The sequence below is a fragment of the Myotis yumanensis genome, unplaced genomic scaffold (genome assembly GCF_028538775.1).
Source record: "Myotis yumanensis isolate MYYU_CA2020_CCGP unplaced genomic scaffold, mMyoYum1.0.hap1 SCAF_2, whole genome shotgun sequence".
In the NCBI taxonomy this organism is placed as follows: domain Eukaryota; kingdom Metazoa; phylum Chordata; class Mammalia; order Chiroptera; family Vespertilionidae; genus Myotis; species Myotis yumanensis.
This window is the reverse complement of record NW_027223753.1, coordinates 43652371-43675840: the sequence shown is the minus strand read 5'-3', so window position 1 is coordinate 43675840 and position 23470 is coordinate 43652371. Positions and strand designations below refer to the sequence as shown.

General features: G+C 36.9%; 1 protein-coding gene across 9 annotated transcripts in view; it reads right to left on the bottom strand.

Annotated features, from left to right (window-relative positions):
• NFIA (nuclear factor I A) overlaps positions 1 to 23470 on the bottom strand; it is a 373969-nt gene that overhangs the window by 176124 nt on the left and 174375 nt on the right. For all 9 annotated transcript variants that reach the window (XM_070405237.1, XM_070405243.1, XM_070405238.1 and 6 more), the window contains one exon: positions 3438 to 3503. In XM_070405237.1, coding sequence (XP_070261338.1) covers positions 3438 to 3503 — 66 coding nt within the window. The remainder of the gene's footprint in view (positions 1 to 3437; positions 3504 to 23470) is intronic.

The window sequence follows — 23470 nt, the reverse complement described above, 5'->3', positions numbered from 1 at the left end:
ATCTAGGAGGAATCCCTTTTTTCCAGAACCACCTTTTCTTGAGTACTAATTCTGAAGTTTCTATCAACTCTGAATTGCCTTGGTAGTTCTCAACTCCTGGAGGATGAAGACAGAACAGAATGTGAGGACTAGAACTGAACAGTGAGATAGATATGGCACTGTGAGGATTACAGACAGACTTAAGGAGATTTATGGCTGACATTTCAGAACAGAGTAAGTACCTACTAGTACAGAAGTTGTCTCTAAGTCTTGGTTTATTCTCACACTATCATGCTTTCAATCTCAGGCTCCCAGCTTTTGACCTCTCGAGTATGTGTATTCATTACACATATGGCAAGCTTTAACTGGATAGTAGCAATGGTTACCTTTGAGTCTTTACTATGAACCAGGCATTATGCTGTTTCATATGCATATTCTCATTTTAATACACATGAGGTGGGCTCTTTTAGTATTCCTGTTTTACTGATATGATAAGAAAACTGAGATTGGGGTCATAGCTTATTCAAAGTCATCCAGGCATTATTTCCTTTGAACTCAGATCTGTTTGATTCTGCAGGTAGAGTTTCAATTATTAGACCAATTTGGAATTTTGAAGATTCCGATATTTTATCTTTGCGCTTTGGATAATTCCTTAAAATTCCCATCTAATACTCTAATTGGACAAAGATTTGTTTTCTTTTACAGTTGAGTCTTAAGGGAGTACAAAAAAAGAAAGCAAAAATTCCACAGAGAGAAAAAAAAAGAAAAAACCAGACTGGTTGGACAAGGAAGAAACAGCTGCATCCACTTTAGGTAAAGTTACATAGCCTAGTTTATGGTTTTGGATGAAACAGCATGTTACCATTTGTCTATTCATTCTCCGTGGTTTACTAGGAAAATACCATTCGTTTCCCATTACCTTTCTCCTCAAGAGCTAGGATAAAAGAAGATTATTTCCCCTTGCTTCTATACATAAAGAAGGAGTAATGAGTTCCCACTTTATTTGAAGACCAGAGTCTGTCACTTCTTTATCCACCAGGATTCCAAAACTTCTTAGAGTTTTGTTGACACATTTATGACAGTTCCCTCTTTAAAAACAAAAATGAAACAAACAAACAAACAAAAACCTTTCACGAGCTCATATTCTATAACCTGAGGTTATGGAAAACAAAAGAACACTCGATCAAAGCAGTCCCAGGAAGTTATCTAATGCATGTAAATACCTAGTCCTGAAATCTTCAATTATTTTCCTTTGGGGATTATGTCTTTAGGGAAGAGATAAAATCATTTTTCTCCAATAACTGCATCTGAGATTGACAAAAGACAGATAAAGGAAACTGAATAGGCTGATGTTTCCCTGGTCTCAGCTTCAGTTCGAGTTGTCTCAGACAAAGGAACTTCTACTTCTTTTTCTTGAAATAAATAGAAATTGGAAACATGGAAATTTATAACTTTCTCTCCGAGATATTAATACTTTCTTTCTTTGAACTCATACAGTCCCCCAAAATGGTACCGTGAATCCTTGAGGTAGCACTAAGTAATTTGGGGTTAAAATGAACTTGGCTAGTTATCACTGTGCCTTTGGCCGAAAAATCTAGGCTCAGTCCTGGTTGCTTTTTGGAATGGAAAGCACACAATATCGGTATTGCAGGCAGCTCCAGAAAAGCATGCCAGGCCTCTCATGCTCTCAATTTATATTTGCATGTGAACAGCTTGTCGGCCATTTTATGAAGACAGATGAATCGCAGGCCTGCAGGAGGGGCCGTCCGACCTAAGTACGTGAACCACATACTCCTACAGCCCATAACATTTTAAAAATGAAAAAAAAAATTATCTCTGAACACAACTTCAGGCAGATTGTAGATAAACATAATATATGAAAAAAAAAACACACATTTAAGGCATCACCTGTAAGTCAAGAAGGATATAAAGAATGAAACTAATCTATAAATCACTCTTATAAATATTAACAAAAAATAAGATGTAGCTGTTTATGCCTCTATAAATAAGCTTCAGCAGTCTCTCTCTCTCTCTCTCTCTCTCTCTCTCTCTCTCTCTCTCTCTCTCTCTTTAATGCCTGCTTTGAAAAGACAACTTTGACAGAAAATGCCACCAACATACCAGGAAGAGAAGATGAATCACCAGACAGTCCATATTTAATATTAGAGCCCAACAATGTTACAAAAAATTTCGCAGGCTTGGGAAATTAAACTAACCCTGGAAAATTAGCAATAGGATATCTAATGTGGTAAGCTCAATCCTCCATCCTACAATAATTCAGTTTACCTATCTATTCCAACAGATCAGATGGAAATTCAAAATGGAAACATGTATAGAACAACAAAAGGAAGAGAGACTCAAGGAATGAGCTCATTCTGCAAAGATGGAATAAAAATTGTTGGATTATACTGACTAGAAAATAATATATTATACTAAACAACAGCCAACAATTTTTAAAACATAAACTATATGAATATGTACATATGATCTTACTTAATTCTTCAACAGGTAGGTAATATTACCATACTATTTAAAAGAAGAAGAAATCTGTACCCTGAGAGTTAAATAACCTATTCAGTATTACAAAGGTAAGGGACAGAAGAGGTAGAACTTTAATGTAGGTCTGACACCTCAACCTGAGTTTTAACCACAGCACCATATTCCCCTCACAGGCCCCTTAATGTCAAGTACTCCCATTAGAGCCTTCAGTTCAATGACCAAGGTGAGCATTTGGGAACTCTATGAGATGATATCTGTGAAAGTACATAATATAATGTTTATCATATGATAAGTACTTCTAGTTCACTTATTGGTTTTTATTGAAACTGATGATTTTACTCAATTGAAAATTCGAACCTATTATAATCTTTTCCATACTTGGAGTACATACCTTAAATTCTGTACTTTATTGGATGCTATTGTATTTGTATACAAAGGATCTATTCAAATTTCTGTACCAGAGAGTTTATATAGTTATGTAATTGAGGAATTTAATAGTCATATACCCTTATTGGGTTTTTTTAGACAATTTAAAGCGAAAACCCTTCAAAGACAGAGATCATTTTCTTAAAGCCATGAGCAAAGTGTTGAACTCTTAAAAGGCCTCAAAAATACTTGTCAATGATCTTAAATTACTACTGAAGAAGATCGCGGGGCATAGGCCACTTTTAAAGGAACGAACATGAAATGAAACAGTCTTGATTCCTCACTTATGCTGTAAAAGATTCTAATTTGGGAAGTCAACTCCACCTGTCTAGTCATCAACTTCCTTAGGAACTAAAGTGCCATGTGTACCCAATAGTGTGTGGGGGTGGAGGTGGTGGGGGGCTGCGAGAGTGGTCCAGAGTACTCCTTGAGTCCTCCCATTGTTCCTACTGTGGGCCACCCATAGGGCAGACTCTGAAATCCTTGTACTTGATTAGCTGCTGGCTACTGTAGACTCTCAAAGCTAAACTTACCATTTTCTGGCTGGTCCTTAATGTCAGCATCACTTGGCTGGCTGGGACTTTCAGATTGACTTGAATCTGAAAAACATAAAAATACAGCCAACAATTATGGGGTCTGTGAGAGAAAGTGGATCAGAGGTGCCAGACTTTCTCAAAAAGTTCAGCATATAAACCAGGAGTGAGAATGTTACAGAAATAACATGATGAACAAAGAAAGAAAAGAAAGGGGAATGGGGAGCAGCAACAGCAGCCTGTGCCCTTAGAGAGGACCTCGGTTTTGTTTACGCCTCCAGTGTGTTTGGCTTGTGCCAGATCATAACTTGAAACTCTTCAGAAAGACCATTCTCTTACAGACCATTTCCAAACTGCTCTTCTCCATGATTTATACACTAGAGTCTGATCAAGACTTCATCCTTCATTACACACATCTGAAGCTTGATTCAGAACATAATAAAGTGTCAAAACATGTTTTGAAGCTGGTATATAAAAGCAGCCCAAATAACAGTAACAAGTTCTGTTGATATTTAGCTCTGAATTACAGCAACAGACTATGCAGACTAACACCATTAAATACCAGCGTCCTAATATTCTAGCACATTTCCTTGAACAGGATAAATCAGTGGTGTCTTTCTAAAAGGTACATTTCCCACATTTTAGCAAAGACAGGTTCTTGCACACCCTTTATCGAATTCCTTTTTTTAAAAAAACACACACAATCATTTCAAACTAAAAAAATTAATTCAAGTAATTTAACTTATAAATGGGATCATGTAAAATAAAATGATTTAAAAACGAGGTTAAAATTAAGTTAGATCAAAAGAATTTCACAGAATTGAAAGAACTAGCTAGGTGGAAAAAAATTAGGCAAAATATGTCAAGGGGAAAACTTTTTGATGTAAAACATTTTCTGAGACTTAACATGGTATAAAACATTATCTAAAAATGAAAGTATTTTTCTAGAAAAATGTATATTATCTGTGAAAAGCCTGAATCCAAACTTTACCTTGACTTTATAGGATTAGACTTAACTGTCTGAAATTTGACCATCTTTCAGCAAGAAGTTCAATGCAAGATCAAAAGATCATGACCCATAACTGAATAAACTGGAAATATTGCCTCTATTTCAACAGAGTTAGGGCAGTACCATTCTCTTTCTTGGAGATAGTGTAAAAAGAAGTATCAGGACTAGTGACTCTGGGTTGAGAACTGCTAATTTATAACTTAGAAAGTCTTCCTGCTTTTAAGCAAATGAAGATTTTAACTATAGGAACATACTATAAAGAAAATGTCTATCTAAAATTTTTCAGATGATTTTAACCTGGTGACCATAGCAAGAATTCTACGTTGATTCAATGGTTCAATTAACAAAATATGTGGAATGTGAATTTTTATTTAAGTCTGGCAAAGTGATTGCTTTTATCATCTTATAACAATCGCCTTAGTGAAGAAAAAAGTAAAAAGTATTATAGGTCAAGAAACTTTAGAGAAATCCTTTAGAGTGAACCATGAAACGAAATACAAAGCCTGCACTAAAAATTGAAAGTGAAAATTAATGTTGAACCATATTTAAATTTTAACTTCATAAATGAATATTATTTTTATAGCAAACAATTTAAAAATATGGTGTGGCTGCCTTCATTCTTTTCTAAGAAAAAAATCCTATAATTTTGCCATTAAAAATTAAAAATGAGATATTCTGAAAAGACAGTCAACATGTTTTAGAAGGAAGGAATACCTTTATTATTTTTGTCCTGGAAAATTTTAAGGCATTAATATCCAAAATAAAAATTAAATTAAATATATAATTTTGTTTTAGGAAAAGTTAAAATCCTTCCTGATCATATCCCAAAATAGAAACATAAAATCTTGCCAAATAGAACATTTCCTTTGGAGTAATACTAGCAAACCTCACTTTCTATATGATAGCTCAGACAATGTTCTTCTAGGTGTAATATCTTCATAATTAATCAGTTCTTCGTGAATAAATGAAAAAAAATATTGTCTATCTCAATTAATTTCAACATACAATAGCCAATTAATTTCCTGACATTTATCCATTAATATGAAGGCAAAAAGGGTAATGAGAGACCCAATTTTTTAAAATAATCTCAAGTGGACTTTTCTTTTTTTACTTTGCCTTTACATTTGATTTGCCACTGTATCTTCAGAGAAATACAACATGATTACAGAAAACATGAACAGCAACAAAAGATAAGTTCAAAGAAAGTTTAAAATTCCAAGCCATGGAAAAAGAAGCAAACAAATAGCAAAGGACCGAGCGGCAGGAGACTGCTGAGAGTTGGTCTGAAAGGGGCGGCAGTGCTCCTGTGAAAGCTCAGATACAAACACTGGAGAAGGCACTTTGCCAAACTGGGAACGGAATTTAATTTCTCCAGTTTTATTCAAAAGCTGGAGATGCTGTTATCCACAGAGGACTGCATTGTAAAATACGCCATCCTGGAAAAGGGATAAGCAAAGTCAAAGATCTATAAGAAAATGTAAATGATTTTAAAACTTCAATAATTATTTCCTACCATGGACCATTTAAAACCATTCCTCTCTGAACCGAGGGACAAAATTACCGAGTCCCGGTGCTATTCTGGTGCTATTCTATGCTGAGCACACATGGACACTTTCTCTGCTGTTGCAAAAGGTCACCAATGCTGTTATGGAGCCAACCAGATGACCAGAATTACAAATTAATTCCGACCCATACATAATTGATACAAATGAAAGATCTCTTTCTTGGGCATTTGCATTAAAACACTATCATGAAGGTTAACAATTAATTTACTCTTCTCTTTTTTACACTTGGTAGCGGCCTATCAGCAGCCAAGGTAACATTATGTCTGACTTTTTTGGACAATTATCCCGTGATTAGTTGATTCCTTCCACCTGAAATAATTAGAGGCCCACCCAAAAACAAGCCTGACTGCATAGAATTGGATTCCAAATCTTAGATGTTACATTTGGCAATGATTTTCTCTGGTCACCTGGTTGAAAACTAGGTGATTTGTATATGAAGAGAATATTATTTAAAGTATGTTTAAATGATGGAGTTGGAAATGCTACTGTGAGGAAGTACATTAGGGTTATCAATTTTTTTCCCATCTAGGGATTTGCTTTTTGTTAAAGAAACCTTAGACTTCAATGTAACCTTGAAAAGCAATATTTCTTTTGGTTTTTAAAAAATTTATGAGCAGAAATTTAAACCTAAAATAGACTGGGTTTGCATATAGGAGGCTGGGTTGGGACTTCTTAATTGAACTGGTGGCCATCTATCTATGCATTTTATGGCGCCTACAGCTATATTGCTGAAGTACTCAGACAAAGATATTTCACTATCAACATAATCACTGGGGAAAGGAATAAAATAAATCCCAATGCCTACATATTAGTCTCTGCTTCCATAAGCTTGTGCGATGCAAAAACAGAAACCTCGCACTGCATTTGCTACTTAAGCACATATGCATTCCCCCAACTCCCCTCAGCATGAAATCTCAGAAAATACCCCTTTGGGGAAAGTGAAGAATGACAAAAACATGTCAAGATGCTAAAAGTGATTAGACAAAAAAATATAGGCTCTATTTCCATGTGTTTTATGTTCTTTAGGAATGAAGCAAAGAGGGAATGTTGCTAAATCTTGACCTAGAATTAAACTTCCTCCTCTCCAGTCCTTCAATGTGTATGTATCTCTTATGGTGTGACATATGTCAAGTTGTACTTAGGTACTGAGGTGATTTTAAATGATCTCCTATGAGGATCTGAGCTCTGTAAGAAAACTCTTGTTTTATCCTCAGTACCTTAAGGGTACCTGGCCCAGCCAAGGATTCAAGGGCTGCTGAACTAAGGAGATGAATTTTTACTTGTTAAGCTTTCTAACACTGAACCATGGCCAGTGACTGAAAAATATACTAAGTTCACAACCTAAAACCTAAAAGGGGACTGGGACTTCTAAAATGATAAAGGAGGGAGAAAATACCTTTATTTCTGCTAGATGTTCCCCCTTTTGTGGGGTCTGGCAGGGGTGAGAGAGGCACATCCCTCTGGTTCGGGTCGGGTGTGGGGACCTTGCACAGTGTTTAGATGATCACCTCCTATGATCCCCTGGCCGACACAACCATAAGAGGCTCCTCAGAACAGCAGGAGCTCAGGATGGTGTGTGATACATTAGGAGGTCCCTGGAACTATGTATAGACTTAAATGATGGACAATAGAGGAATATTTCACGCATTCAAAAAATTCAAAGAGAAACCTGCCATATTCTGACACCCAAAGAGCACCTCAGAATGCTACTGACTGTTGTGTGAATAGCTGATAAAGGAAGAACAGGCACGCTGTGGTGAAGAAGCCTTCCTACCCTAAAACAAACCAGGGTAATTCCTGTTCAGTCAACATGCTATCAGCACAAGTCTATAGACCATGAAAGTACAAACTCTCGTTCCACTAACAAAATAACTTAGCCTAAGTTTCAACCTCCCTACAAGTATAATGATTTGGCTAAAGATGAAATTTGAAAATCCTTCGTTCGAATTTTGTGTCCAGTTTTAAATCTCCCAGATTAAAAGGCAGTATAAAGAAACCAGGAGGTACCCAGAAACAAAAATGAGTTAGTCAAGTGGAAGAAATAAAGTGAAAATGCCACAGAAAAGAGCTGGAGTTGTTTATAGTGTGAGAAAGAAAAGGCAAAGACAGGAATGAATACTTTCCTGCAAATAAATTAAGATTTAAGAGCATTCCTGGGGTAAAAGAAAATAAGAAGTAAGGGTGATTATACTCTGAATATAACAAACAGTTACTCTCTAGAATTGTAGCCTTTAGAGATGTTCAGCATTTAGGTAAGCTTTTGATTTTTATATTTAGGGAGATGATCCCTCTGCAGAAGAGTCAGGTCAGAGAATACTGATACTCATTTTTCCACATCCACAATGTTACGATGGGAAAATAATTATATTTCTGATTGGTAGTGTAAGGTTTAGAATTACTCTATTTTGATCACCCAGTATCATAGCCTGTTTATTACAGTAAGGAAATCTAGATAATCAAATGGCTATGAGGGTCACGTTTCGCTCATTAGTCTCATAGCTACAGTTATCAAAGAAGTATTATAGTACTTTTTTGAAATACTTAGAAATATTGTCTATTTTTTCCAGTATCACCATGACCTTAAAGACTGGGGTGTGAGGAAATATTTGAAAAAAATCTTTGAGAATGTAGAATGTCAGTGTAAAGGTGCACATATGTATAAATAATGTGTAGCTTATGTGTAAACACTGATGAATACAATGGCATCAGCTAAATACATTATCCATCATGGTCATGACAAAGAACTAACAGAAATATGTAATACCATCCTTAAATCTGGACCACGAAAATTATTCAATTATTATTAGCATTTCCAGAGAATAGGTAAAATAACCAAACTGAAATTTTATGTCAATTAATGTATATAACTGTGGCCCACTTAATGAAAAACATACAATAACCTATGTTTTAAAACAGGTAAACTGTAAGGTGAGTCATAGCATGAAAGTTTTCTTAGCTTTTAAGTGGAAACACTCCCCTGTTCTTTAAATGGCAAGTCTTATCTTTATTGTGTTTAAAATACAACTTCCCCAGTTAGCTAGAACAGAGTGTTTGCATGGACATGTGTGTGTGCGTGCATGATCTGCAGCAATCAAAGTAGAGAGAGCAAGTCCTTCACCAAAGGGAGACGGGGCGTTTGGGGAAGGAAACGCTCTGGTTCCAAAAGGAGCAGGCTCATCTGCACACACTGGGCCTGCTCTCCTCTAATCAGGATTCAGAGGGAGCAGGAAGCCTGTGTTCATGCAGCAGAGACTTGGAAGGGCTCCACCAGACCACCCCGGGGGCGGCCAGCTGCTCGGGAGGGAGATCCACCCCTAAGCCACTCCTGTGTATCACATACTGAAGAGCATTACATAATGTAGGTGGCTACCGCTTTCCTGCTTAAAACTTTTTACAAATCCTTTCTGAAGAAGAATTTGTGAAATATTAAATTTGCAGAAATGAGATTTTTTGGCATTAATGCTGACATTCAAGGCCCATCTGTTTAGTTGGGGCTATGTATGATGATGAGATGGTTTAGGTTGAAGAATGATTCAACTGTCTTATCACCTACTCATAAATGTGTTATTTTTCTATGTGCGCAAGGAGGTTGCGGTATGATACACAGTTTAAACACATTGAGAGAAAAAATGGCGTAACTATTGTGTTATGACAGTGAGGGGAAATCATTTCTAAGCTTTAAAAATACAAATTCAGTCACTCTCAACGTAATGACAAAATGACTCAATCTTTAAGTCTTCAGTCTTCCCATGAGGCTGATTTCAAATAATAATCAGCTTTTTCTCTGTAGTTACAGATGAACTCAATGGGAAGAATATGTGATTACTAAAGATATACAAAAGCATGAGATATTCTGACTACATTTATAATTCCTCACATTTTCTATGACTAAAATAAACAAGTGCTTAGGTAGTCATTTGAGTTTTGTTTTTCCCATAATAGAGGCTGTTTTGACTTGTGATAGTGACCTGTTGATCAATTAAGAATTCAAGCTATTGAATCAACCTGGTCATCTTCCCACTCATGTACAAAGACCTGCTTAAAAAGCTATTACTATAGCCCAGCTGGCATGGCTCTGTGGTTGAGGTTTGACCTAGGAACCAGGGGGTCATTGTTCAATTCCCGGGTCTGGGTTGTGGGCTCGATCCTCAGTGTGGGATGTTCAGAAGACAGCTAAATCAATGATTCTCTCTCATCACTGATGTTTCTCTCTCTCTATCCCTCTTCCTTTCTCTCTGAAATCAATAAAAATATATATTTTTTTAAAAGCTGTTACTATAACATTATTGCATACATCAGAATTGTGGTAATTTCCCCTTCGTAGTCAACTTTTTTCCCCTCATAAATAAAATTAATTATAACAGTTAAGTTCTTTAAGTTCTTAAACAGAGTATGTAATTGAAGAGTACTCATATATTCATCTATACAACAGAAAGTAGAAATTTTCCCTGTCTACTTCCACATTATAAAAACACATGCCAAATGAAAATAACGCATAATTAAGTTTTAGTCTACATGCATTATTTTCATGTATCTGGATATCTGTAAAGAAATGTACTAAAGTAATAAAATACCCTCTGTTGAGGGTAACCATGCCATTTAAGTATTTAAGGTAGTACTCTAAATATTAACATTTTTCATTCATATGTCAGTATTAAAAGGAGTCTGAAATGGTAAAAAGATGGCACCCCCAAAAAAGAAACCTCAGTTTTATAATTTAACTGCTCTGGATTTCAGTTTCTTCATCTGTTAAGTGGGGACACTAATGACTATTTTGCCTAACTTAGCAAGAATCTTGTGGGATCCAATATAATAATGCAAGAAAAACTGGATTTGAAACAGTTAGGTGCCCCAAAAAATGTACATTTACCATTGCAGTATAAATATTCCCATCCACACAAGTTTTTTGTTGTTGTTTCTTTAAAATATCAATACCAACCCACACACTATGTGATTCTGGTATAGACCATCAGCATTACAGACCTGGCTTTAAAGAAAGGGTACTTAATTCCCATATACTGGGAAAGAGATTATCTCTGATAATGGAAATGTAAATTTCAGCTTGCCATTGTTTATTCCAGACAGACATTTGTGTGTTAAGTCTGTTTATCAGGCAACACTTTGTCTAAGCCAGGAAGTAGTCAGTCTTTGTAACAAGATGTATGCAAATGAATTTCCCATGAGTCTCTGCATCAAGTTGTAGCAGAAAAAGAAAATTTCCCTGTTACTTTATCAGCAAGAAGCTACCTCAAAAGTAGAATAGAGACAGAGAACTATAAGCTACACTATGCTGATGAGTTTAAATGAGTCCTAAACATGTGCTCACAGTCTGTTGCCTTTATTCTAAGCAGTCTTGGTGCATTGCATCTGTTTATCAGACAACACTGTCTGGGTATTCAGGCTTTGTAACCTGTGTGAAAATGAATGGTGACCACAATCCCATGAAATAACCTGTCTGAGGCAAAACTCCAAACCTCCTGTCACTTTAAGAATCCTTACCAATAGAAGCTTCCATGAAACCTTTGAGACTTAAAAAACAAAACAAAACATATCCAGCTCTAACTTTTTGCCCACCTTCTGTCTTAAATAACTTCATTCCCTAGTAGTATGACAGACTCAGGACAGAATGGTGAATTTTTGTCACACAAATTGGACTAAATAAAAAATTTCCTAATATGCCCTATCTGATGATCAAACGGAGTTTTTAAAAGAAAATACTTTTCTATCAAAATATAAGATATGTATTTTTTAATTCTATTATTAGTTATCCTGTAATCCTCTTTTTTTAAAATCTTAATACAACTAACTCTTTATAATACAGGAAGAGTTGAACAGTATATTTCTTTTCTTTTTGTTTTTTTTCTTGTTGGTTTTCTACAGGGTTTGAAAATCTGACCAAAGGAATCCAATTGGTTTAGCTTGTCTTCCTAGACAAAATAAACACTTTAGGACTCTACTTGTTTGTATTCTCCTCAGTGGTGCTGTATGCATCAGCAGCTAAAAACAAAGAAACTTTTTAGCTGCTCAAACAAAATGAAGCTTCCCAAACCAGGAGGCAAGGGAGGGGACTCCAGTTGAGGGGAAGGTGGGGGTGGAGAAGTGTGCAGAAAGTCTGACAGTCCATTCAATATAGGGATGATGGCTATAATGCACCCAGGGTCCCCTTGCTAATTAAATATGCATTGGCACAGTTTTGATCGATGTAAGCCATGGATCAGATGACACACCTGCAAAATCTTGAGCCCAGAGCTCCCAGGAAAAGGGAAAATACAGTCTTGTCTCCTTATCTTTGTTTTCAAAGGCTCTCAATTTCTGTGCTTAGATATCTAATTTAATTCTCTCACCCCTCAGTAAACTGGATTAGGGAAGTCAATACTGCCTTTGTGCATCGACAGGAAAACACAGCTTTCCTTTTATTCAATTTAGCTATGACCTTTAGACAAAGATAATGACAACTGTCTAAAAGTAAGGTTAAGGCCCAGAGAAGAAGACCCCCAGAGCTAAGGTTCAGATGGAATTTTGGATGACAAGGTGGTCACTGTGACATTTTCCTGCTTGGAAAGGAAAAAGGGTGGGAAGGAAATTAAGAATTGATTGTGGGGGGATGAATGGGGAACAGGGAGAAAACATGGTAGAAGATATTTAAATCCACTGACTAAATGACCAAACTCTCAAAAACCAACTGGACCCTGTAATAGCCATACCCAGAAAATGAAAATAATTCTATGGAAGACTAGAAATGAGAATGGCATAGTAACAATTTGCTTAGAAAATGCAGACTCCTAAATGAGAAGGTTGGAGATTCTGTGGTTGAATAAATCAGGAAGTTTGGGGTTTCTTTCTTTCTTTTTTCCCTAAAGTATTTAAGAAAACAGGACTATCAGTGTACTCATGAGTTCCACCACTGTGAGAGATATAACTAGAGAGTTTAGACAAGTCTGCGATTCTGCAGTGTTAGCAACATTCACACCACTACTCCTAATCAAAGGGGGAAATGATACTGGAACATTGTCTTGAAACAGCACTTCTTTCTTTAAATCTCCTTGTCTTTGGGCCTATTCCATTCATCAATTCATTGCATTCGTTAATGCATCCAGTATGTGCCATTCATTCAGTATACCTGGAGATACAAAATGAATAAAGGCAAGGTCTATGTCCTCCGTCAATCAGGATAATGATAATAAAATCAAGATTCTGTGGCATCCCCTCTTGATTAAGTCCTATCTGCTGATTAAATTAATATACAGCGACATGGTACTGTGCATATCTGTAATAGCTTTTATTCCTTTACAATTAACAACAACCAATACCACTAACTGTAGCCTGTAACAGAATTCACAGTAGCCTGGATGCTAGCTATTGCTGGGAATGGGTGGTATTAACTTTTCTAGCAAGACAGAGAGGATTTAGGCAGAGTTCTTTCAAGTGAAATATAAAGCTATTACCACATAATTAGCATTACTTGGAACGGTGTACAATATCAAAATAGCTTTGAAAATCAGATTTTTTTCTCTCAGAAACAATTTCACAGGTAGTGAGAAATGTTATTCCTTATCAGGCCTGGTGTCCTCCCTTCAACAGAAATGACAGTTCTAACAAAGGTAGCTGTGGTACAATGAAAAAGGCAAATGACCTGGTATTAGAAAACCTGGGTATGAGTGCGTTTTTGGCCATGTTAGCTCTGTGGAATTAGGCAAGCCCCTTAACTTCTCTGAACTTCAATTTACTCATCCTCCAAATTGCCTGACTGCCAAGATTATGAGAGCTGAATGGCATGATTTAAAATGCCTTTTAAATTACAAAAACAATAATTCTCTAACTGTATAATACCTAGTAGCAGTTTTTCTAAAGTATATAAACTAGTTAAAGAATCACATTGACTACTTACTTTTATTTCCTACCTCATTATTTTTATTGCCAGATAGCACAGTATCTGGAACATATAGGTACAAATAGATGTCTGTTGAAATAGAATTGAAATCACAAGTGAAAAATAGCTCTTTTAAGGCCATGAAATAAAACAGGGCCTATTGGGAGATGTCAACAGATGTTCTTGGATGGATTTTTCTGACCCTATGGCTTTATGGGCCTCAATCCAGGACCAGAAGGAAGGGGCTGAGGTATATTTTAAAAGCTCTGTCCAGCTCTAGAATTCTCATTTGAAACTTAGTATTAGCAATCCAGTTGTTCATTTTATGGCTGCACTGAAAACGGGGACTCCCATTTCATCAAAAGGGACTAGGTGGTATTTTTTTATGTGCTGCTGATCATAAATGCAATTAGATAAAATATGAATGCAATAACCACTATATATCAAAGACTGTCTCTTCTTTATAAGTGACTGCAAATAGCCCACTAAGAGTTGCAAATATTTATCTTCAGTGACTTGGCCAACCCTGGCCACAGAAGCCCATAAATAATGTTTTCTCTTTCTATCCTGATCAATCATGTCATCCAGAACACCAGAAAACTTTTTGTTTAGGAGATACTGAATAAGGTATCCTTAAAGAATTTAGTCCAGATCCTAAAATTTAGAATACTTTAAAAAATACTTCAGATATATCTCCATATATATACATATATATGTGTGTGTGTGTGTGTATATATATATATATATATATATTCACATATACTAGTATATATATATATACATATATATATATACATACATACATATACTAGTGTGTATATATATATATATATATATATACTTTAAAATAGTATCAATTTCCACATTGATAATAACTTTGCCCTAATGACTTGGTTTCTGAACCTGTAACAAATATGCATGAATATAGAAAGTTAACATTCATTTGGCCTATCAAATGGTCCTCAGACTCTCCATATCCTACATAATAAAAGCCTAAAATGCAAATTGTTCAACCTGGAGTTTGAACACTTGCTATGATGTGTGCTGACCACCAGGGGGTGGCACGAAACATGGCGGGCGTCGGCAATGCAGCACTGGCAGTGAGCGGCAGTGGAGCCACTGCTGGCCCCGATGGGCCCTGACAAGAGTGGGACCACAGCAGGATGGTGGAGCAGGTGAGCGGGCGGTGCCAGGCCAAGGTGGGTGCAAACTAGGGCCCGACTGCCCTGCCAATCACCCCACAGAGGGCGACCAGAGGCGGCAGCAGTGGCCCTGCCTGAGGCACTGAGGAAGCCGGGCCAGGGGTGGGGGAGGGCTGGCCCCAATCGACTGCCCCGCAGGCGGGATGGTGGAACAGGTGAGGGGGCAGCACCAGGCCACGGGGTGCCAGGCAGGACTGCGGGGCTGGGGGCACCAGCTGGGGCTGCAAGCCTGGGGGTGTAAGCTGTGCACATATTCATGCACTGGGTCTCTAGTTATCATAATAAAGCTCATAAGATACGTGATTCTTTAGAAATTCACCCAAGCTTTATGTAAGTAGAAATAGTCATGTATGTTTTATTCCCATGTCTTTAAGATAGATGAAATGATTTAAATGTACTGAATCATTTCACTTTTAGGAGTTTCCATTTGGATTCTATCATGGCTTTCTTTCTCACATATGCAGTGCTAAGTTATTTAAAATTAATTGCAGTACAATATTTTAAAATTTCTTCACATGGTGCTAATCTCAAGAGCTTTGGATGTTTGAACCACACTTGGAAGCCATCAAGTTCTGTGTATCTTTATACCAGGGAGCAGTTGAACATGCTAAAAAGATTAGTCAATGAACTTTATAACCAAAACCTATACTGAATTATAAGATTTCAAAAATGTGAGTTGATACAAATAAGAAAACTGCAAACATCCTATATAACAAGAAAAAAAACACCTAGATTATTAAAACACATGAATTCACTTATGCAGCTTTGAGGTCAGAAAAGCTGTCACAAATTGTCCACAGTGGACACCCACTTCCACCCGGGTTTGGTGCCAATGGAGCTGGTGTGCTCTAACCTTCACCTCGAGTTCCTTTTAGCTGTCATTTTTGTTTTCATTTTAGGATACAATCTACATCCTTTTCTGTGGTTATATTGTGAGGAGAGATAGTATTTTCCATTTCAGTAACTCAATATGAATGAGTAATGTGCTTAGTAATAATCCTAAAATTAAATTGTCTTCCATCCAATACCTAGTAATAGTTCATATAGGATTAATATAATGAACTATCTGCAGTATGTGCTTTTAAAAAAAGCTTCTTGTCACTTGAATTATTTTAATTTAAAAAAATCATGTTTTGGGGCTAGTCTCTAAGATAAGTAATATTTCAACAACTTCTCTTTGTCAAAAAGTCTGAGTGAGTGATTAGAATTTTACAAGAATTCTCTTTTCAAAAATCATTTTCAATGAGATTCATTCTTTAGGGATTACTAATAATTAATCACCCTCAGGAGGACGAAGCCTGTTTCTTTCAGTCCATCAAACATTTATTGATCACCTACTGTGTGCAAGGCACTGTGAGCTACTACCCAGTCCTGAATTAGCTCATAATGTTGACTAAGAATCCCACTTATTCAACTCTGACCATTTATAAAAATGTGCATTACTTGTTTTTTAAGAGTATCTACTTGCCTCCATCTTCACTGGGGGTGGTGGCATGGAGTTTTTCTAGGTTAGAACCTTTCCCAAAGTCTGCAGGATGGGGAGGTAGAGATTTCTATAAGTAGGATATGGCTTATCTGCTCATTTCATGTTAACCAAAATGACAAATCTCTGGACTCCAGGGTTTTCCCAATTTCTTGGTAATGGTGGAAGCCTATGGACAAGCCAAAGCTTATAGAGAAGATGGGGAGTGAACAACTTCCCCTGCCAATCATTGTCCTCATTTTCACATATCACCTGCACCCTCTGCCTGCTGGGCTTCGTGCAGCAAAGCTTAAACCCCTGCAGCATTCAGAGCCAGGGCCCTAACCTGTGGTTCAGAGCGATTTCAGCATCACCTTTTAAGATTACAATCTTAAAAAAAAGCAAAGAGACATGGTGACTAAATCATCTTTTTTAATATATCTTTAAGTGTCCTTTCTAAACTCTGTCCTGTTTTAGTTTTTGGTTACTAGGAAATAAGATAAAAACAGATTATCAGTGGGAAAAACAAAGAAAAAGAAGAAATGGTAAAAAGAGGGGGAAAAAAAGAACACAGTAACAGAAGTGGTATGATTTGAACCAGAGGTCAGAAATAGAAATTCTTCAGCTGAGATAGAAAATTTTATTTGCAACAGACATGGGAAGAGTTACAAGTAAAAAAAAAAATCAGAGTTTATTCAGGGTTTAAAGGTAAAATAATACCCTGCATAAGGTCTCTGAGTTACCAGGTTAGTACGGGGGGGGGGGGGGGGGGGGGGAGAAGGAACAGTAGCAGAAGAATTTAACATGGGAATGATGCAAATTTAAGGGGTGAAGGTCCTTCCTTCTTTTCCTTTGATTCTGTCTATCCCCTCCAAAAACAGAACAGTCATTTCATAAGACTTTTCCATTTAGTAACTTTGGGATAATTCTTTTTATGTTTACCCAAATAATTTTTTAAAATATCACTAAGTTGGTTTCATTTTCCATTTTTATTTTATACTTTAACATCTCACCTAATGATTTAACTATTTCCTTTTCTGCTCTAAATGGAGGTTCTGCAGAAAGGAAAAGATTTCTAAAGTGCTAGTCAACGAAGCCTTAAGTCTTTACCATACAAAACAGCCTCACGTCTATTGGGAGAATAGTCGCATATTCTCCCAATTGGCCTTAAAATCAGGAAGCACTTTGTTTTAATACAGCCATGTTGGTATTGTACAGACATGCTTACACTTCAATGAGGAAGGATTTAAACAAACATTTTTGGAAGGAATTTCATAAAAAAGGATTAGGCAAAAAGAGAATTTAAAATTAACAGAAAGAGAATGACATCTCACCAGTAGTAGAGAGGCAAAGGAATTATTCAAACCAGCACACAAACACTGACGTCATAATGAATAGATGCAGGCTCTTAGGAACCTCACTGAGAAAAACTGGTATTTACACAGTAATTGGCAGCAAAACAAGACAAAATAAAACAGATTTCCACATCAAGAAAATCTTATAGGCTGCTTTTCATAACCCTACCAGAACCCCATATTGTGCCAATCTCCAAGCACAAGCTCTTGGTTTCTGTAAGGAGAGAAAGTCTAGAACAACGTAAAAATGTCCCAAGGCTCTCAGAGAAGTTCATGCAGAACATCAAATGTTACTCAACATTTTCAAGTAACTATGATGTGTCAAACGGGCCACATGAGGCACGTACATTTAAACATAAGCTTCCATTTCTATTCAGAAATAAAAAAATCTGAAGTCTGAAATCTGGGAAAGCAAAATCTCTTGCAGGTTTAGAAAGCATATACAAAACCTGGCAAAAGAAAGCACTGCTCACAGCCACCATCTGCTTTCTGGCGCCGAGGAAACTTTTACTAACAGCAACACTTCCCTACATTAGAAAATCCACTAATTAGCTCTGTTGTAATAAGAGAAATAACTTTGCAAGGGAGGCAGATCGCCAGCTCGCTGTTTTCTGCCGGCTGCCCCTTGCAGCAGGCCCAAGACATTCCCACGTGAAGTGCACCCCCCAGTCCTGCTCTGCTGCGGACTTCACTATTCCCCAATTCATCTAAAGAACGGACTCACAGATGAGAGACCAAGAGTGAGAGAGAACACCAGAGAGGAAAAGCTTTAAGGTATTTGCTTAATAACCCCCAAAAGAACATCAGGTTCAGAATCAGGAAATCTGGGATTGAGAAACAATTGTCAAAAACTCGGTAATCCTCGGTGTCATTTATCTCATCTTCAAGGCTATTAAAGTAAACCAGCTAGATCTCCCCTAAAATTCCTAATTCTTTAAGTCTAATCATTTTTTTCCCTAAGGATTGTAAGTCCCAAGAAACTAATAATGGCAAAAGAGTAAATGGCACTTCAGGCGTCAATGAAAAATCTGAAATTATTTCAGAAATGTTTGTCGTATGCTGATTAAAATATTAAAAATCTAGCAACACAGAAAATGGAAACAATTAAAATTTCTTAAAAGCACACTGTAATCATGTAGTCAACATATCATTCCACAAATAAAACCAACAAGTATGTATCAAGCCCCTACTGTGTGCCAAGCACTCTCATGAGCACTGGAGACAGAGCAGTGAACAGAGGCTTACAAAGCTCTGTGCTCACCGCTTCTACACTGACATTCCTCCTCAGCAGAATTCACCACCAACTGCAAATCACCACACTGCCTAGACAGGAGAGTATCAATGCAGAGAGAATCGTGGTCCCTGGTGCTCACCACATGGAAAAATCTGCTTGAAAAGTTCCTTGAGAAAATAAAATAAATGGCTTCAAATACTGTCTGAAAAATTACATGGAAAATAGACGTCATGTCCTTAGAAGCAAAGTAGAACACTGAGGCAATGACTGTGAACATGTATGTAGACATAGCTTTTCTGTGAAAGATGTCTGAACCTTAAACTGTTCATTCTGGTCCTCTGTCTTGATTGAACAAATTCATTAATTCAAAATCTCACCTCTTCCATTCTCTTGATTTTTTTTCTGGAGACTCGAACTTAGCTAAAATTAAAAACAAAATTGCAACTGAAAAACCAAAAGTCCCTCTGCCTAAGGAATGAGTAACAGACTAATGCAAAGTTTAATGAACCCACTGGCATTGCATTCACAGCCCATAACTATTCTCAACTGCATGGCAATAGCATGTTGAGAACTAGGACCAGTCCCCATTGGGCTTATTAACCCTCAATTGCTATTAAAAATACATTAATTAAAACTGCAACACTTGCTCGGCCGGTGTGGCTCAGTAGTTGAGCATCGACCTATGAACCAGGAGTTCACAAAGCACATGCCCGGGTTGCGGACCCCACCCCAGTAGGAGGCATGCAGGAGGCAGCCGATCAATGATTCTCTCGCATCATTGATGTTTCTATCTCTCTCTTCCTCTCTGAAATCAATAGAAATATATTTTTAAAAAACTGCAACACTTTACCCAGTGCTCTCTATCAAATATTTGGGAAATTTTCAGTCAGTTTGCTTTGCTTTTACCCTCTGTTTTCACCAGCACCCCACTTAGGCACAGAAAGTACCTGTAATTGCATTCTGTCCCATTCATAGTCACATTTATACAGCACAGATCCCTGTCCTAAATTTAGAAGGTAATTCAGTGTGAAAGAGGGTGAAGATAGAATCCTCTCTCTTCCTCTTGGCAGAATTGCTCCTTCCTCTGGCTCCCTACAGCCTGGTTACTAAGAGCAGGGCTCAGCTCCTGTTTCATTTCTCCATGTGTATAATCCATTTGCCTCCCCAACAAGCTGCAAGCCTTTGAGGGCACAAGGCTCCCACTTGCCTAAAGAAAGGTTTGCATATAATAAATGTTCAATAAGTGACCTTGAGCAGAGGTAAGGGGCCAGGGCTATCCCAGACATGACCTATAGACTTTTCTATCTCCTAGTAGAAACAAAGTCCAGTTAGAAAACAGGCTAGATTTTTCAATTAAGGCTACAAATAAGAAACCAACTTCTCTCTCTCTCTCTCTCTCTCTCTCTGCCCCTCCCTCCCTCTCCCTCTCCCTCTCCCTCTCCCTCTCCCTCTCCCTCTCCCTCTCCCTCTCTTTCTCAGGGATGGGCAAATGTCTTGTGTAGTGCTCACAATAATTCTATTAGGTAATGTAATATTTGAAACATAAACCAACAAAACTTAAGATTTAAAAGTGAAGTGGGTTATTCACATCAAGAGACAACTCTAATAATTCTTTGCAAATATTTTGGGACCGAGTCTTTAACGAGTAAAGTTAATTTAAGCTCACAAATTTTGTTTAATGTAAATGTTTTTAGGTCCTTACTATAGAAAATTCCTGCCATATGTGTTGATGAGCTTCTGCATTTCTGGTTTTATAATCACTAGAGACACCTTAATATATATTAGAGAGCAAAAGCACTTTACAAAGTATGTGATGGAGTGACATGACCACCTTTGGACTAGTGTATCAGTAAAGCTGCTGCCACTTAGATCAGCAACAGCAACAAAAACAACATCAGAAGTTAAATTTAGATAATTAAAAATAAAATACGAAAAGTTCCCTTTTGGTTTTATTCTAGCATGCATTTCAAAAGATGGATATTGAAACTGTGTTGAAAATATTGTTAGGCTGGAGGTCAGTTCTGATACCCAGCCTGTTTGCCACACCCTCCTTCACTCAACAGAAGAGCTTTTACCTTTGGCTTGATATGGGCATAATCTCAGGTACTCTTAAATCTTTAAAAAAACAAAAACAAAATAAACAAACAAACAAAAAACAACCCTGGGCTAAAGTTGAGAATGTTGTTTTTAAAATTAGCCAAAGGTTCTGAAAAGTGTTTTTCTTTTTATATATTCACTTTTACTCATGCTATTTTTTAACAGACTATATGATATCCATGAAGTGATGTGATTATGTACAGATGATAAAATAAAATACATACTTTCAAAGCAGGTTAGAACATTTGATAAAGGATAAAATAAGAATAAAGATTAAGGAAGTAGTATTCAGTGACACATTGAAATTTTTTCAAAGCTTCATTTAGGAGATAAGTAAAAAATATAAAATTCATAACTGAAACAATTTTCTACCTCTGAATGCAGAAATTGATGATTAATTAGCTAAACACAGGCAGCACAGACGGACAAATTTCTATCACATCCTCTCAGCCTATTCTCTCATCTCTCTCTGGGTAACTGAAGTAAAATTCTGCTAAAGATATTAGGTTTCCCTCTGACTAGATAGAAGGACTGACCTTGAAGAATATAAATAAGAAGAAATTATTTGCACATTTTCTATAATACGTGAAGTATAATTTTAAAACAACAACTGGTAGTTCCTTAATAACAGTAATTAAATTCAGCTCTAAAGTTGGAAATTTTTAATGTAGTTACTAAGTTTGCAAGAATGGTGTATGCTTCTCTATGAAACCTTAAAGTGTTCTTAAGCATAAACATATACACACAGTCACACACAAGCATATAAACAGTAACTGTAACCCCTTCTTTCTTGACCAAACAATAAAACACACACAAGTGGAGTCTGAGTTCAAGAATTCTTATTTTCTGATTTAAATTTAACAACACAGATAGATAGATAGATAGATAGATAGATGATAGATAGATAGATGATAGATAGATAGATAGATAGATAGATAGATAGATAGATAGATAGATAGATATGATACACTTGGGGACTAAAAGGTATGCTAAGTATAAGTGGGGCTAGAAGTACTTCCTTCAATTTGGTCTTCCTGAGGTGAGGGCACACTAGCAACACTTCATGAGGGAAGCTTGAGTCCAAATTCAAAATCAACTACCAAAAGAGCTGTATTGCCAAAGTTAAGTAACAAAGTACAAAGTACTATAGTTTCCATTTCAGTGATACAGAGACTTCGTGATGATAAGAATCCAATGTGAGGTGCTGAGAAAAAACATGCACCTTTTCTACTCACTCCAGCAACTTCCAGTCCAGTTCCAAGATGACTGAAAATGAAAACCTTCCACCAAAACCAAAATCTTAAAGGGGGTCCATACTGTCTGTGGAACACAATGAAAAATCTACCCTTAAAAGGTTCTGAGCCTCCCACAGAAGCATACCTTTATTGTGACCACATTTCAAATGGTTCAGTCATCACAGCAAGAATTGAAATACATATGGCATGTCTCCTTGGTCTGTTTCCTTGATTATTCATGTGGTTTCATCTTTCTAAATTCAGACTTCCACCCCATTCTAGCAGGTGAGGAAAATGTAATGCATAATGCAAAAGTGTCTAAAACAAATCATATGATATCTGCACTTGATCAATTTTCATGGTTGTGTACCAAAAGAATCACTGCACATGGACGGTTAAACATTTTCTAAATGCTAGAATACTGAGCCTTCCTTTCAAACAATTCAAAGCAAGGGGCATGTTGCTGACACTGCAACACTGCGGTCTCAGGGAGACTGTGGGAAATGTCAAATTTATGGTTGTGGGGGTGATTGGTGGATGGTTTTGTGGTGTGTACGGTGTTTTGTTTTGTTTTGTGTGTGCTTTTTCTTTTCTTTTTGGAGCCTCTGACAGAAACAGAGCTCTACAAACTTTCTGGCGACCTCCCAGGAAAGCAGAAGGAAGCTGTATCCTGTACTTCCCCTGGGATCTAATGAAATATACAGCCTCTGGGCTTCTTTCAATTTGGACTTTCAGATTGCTAAATCAGTGAAAAGGGGATCTTAGCTGTCACAAACGTCACATGCTCGGGGTCACCTGCTGCTTGGGGGTTCTCATGCCAGTTGTTGACATAATAAGCACCCCTTACACTTTAATTACAATTCACAGTGTGCAAACTATGCAATCTGCTTTAAGGCAGACTGTCTTAAATCAACACTAAAATTCTATTACTAATATGGCAATGAAATGCAGCAGAGAAAGGGTGTGTCCAGATGACTAACTAAATCCAGATATCTGCCATTTGG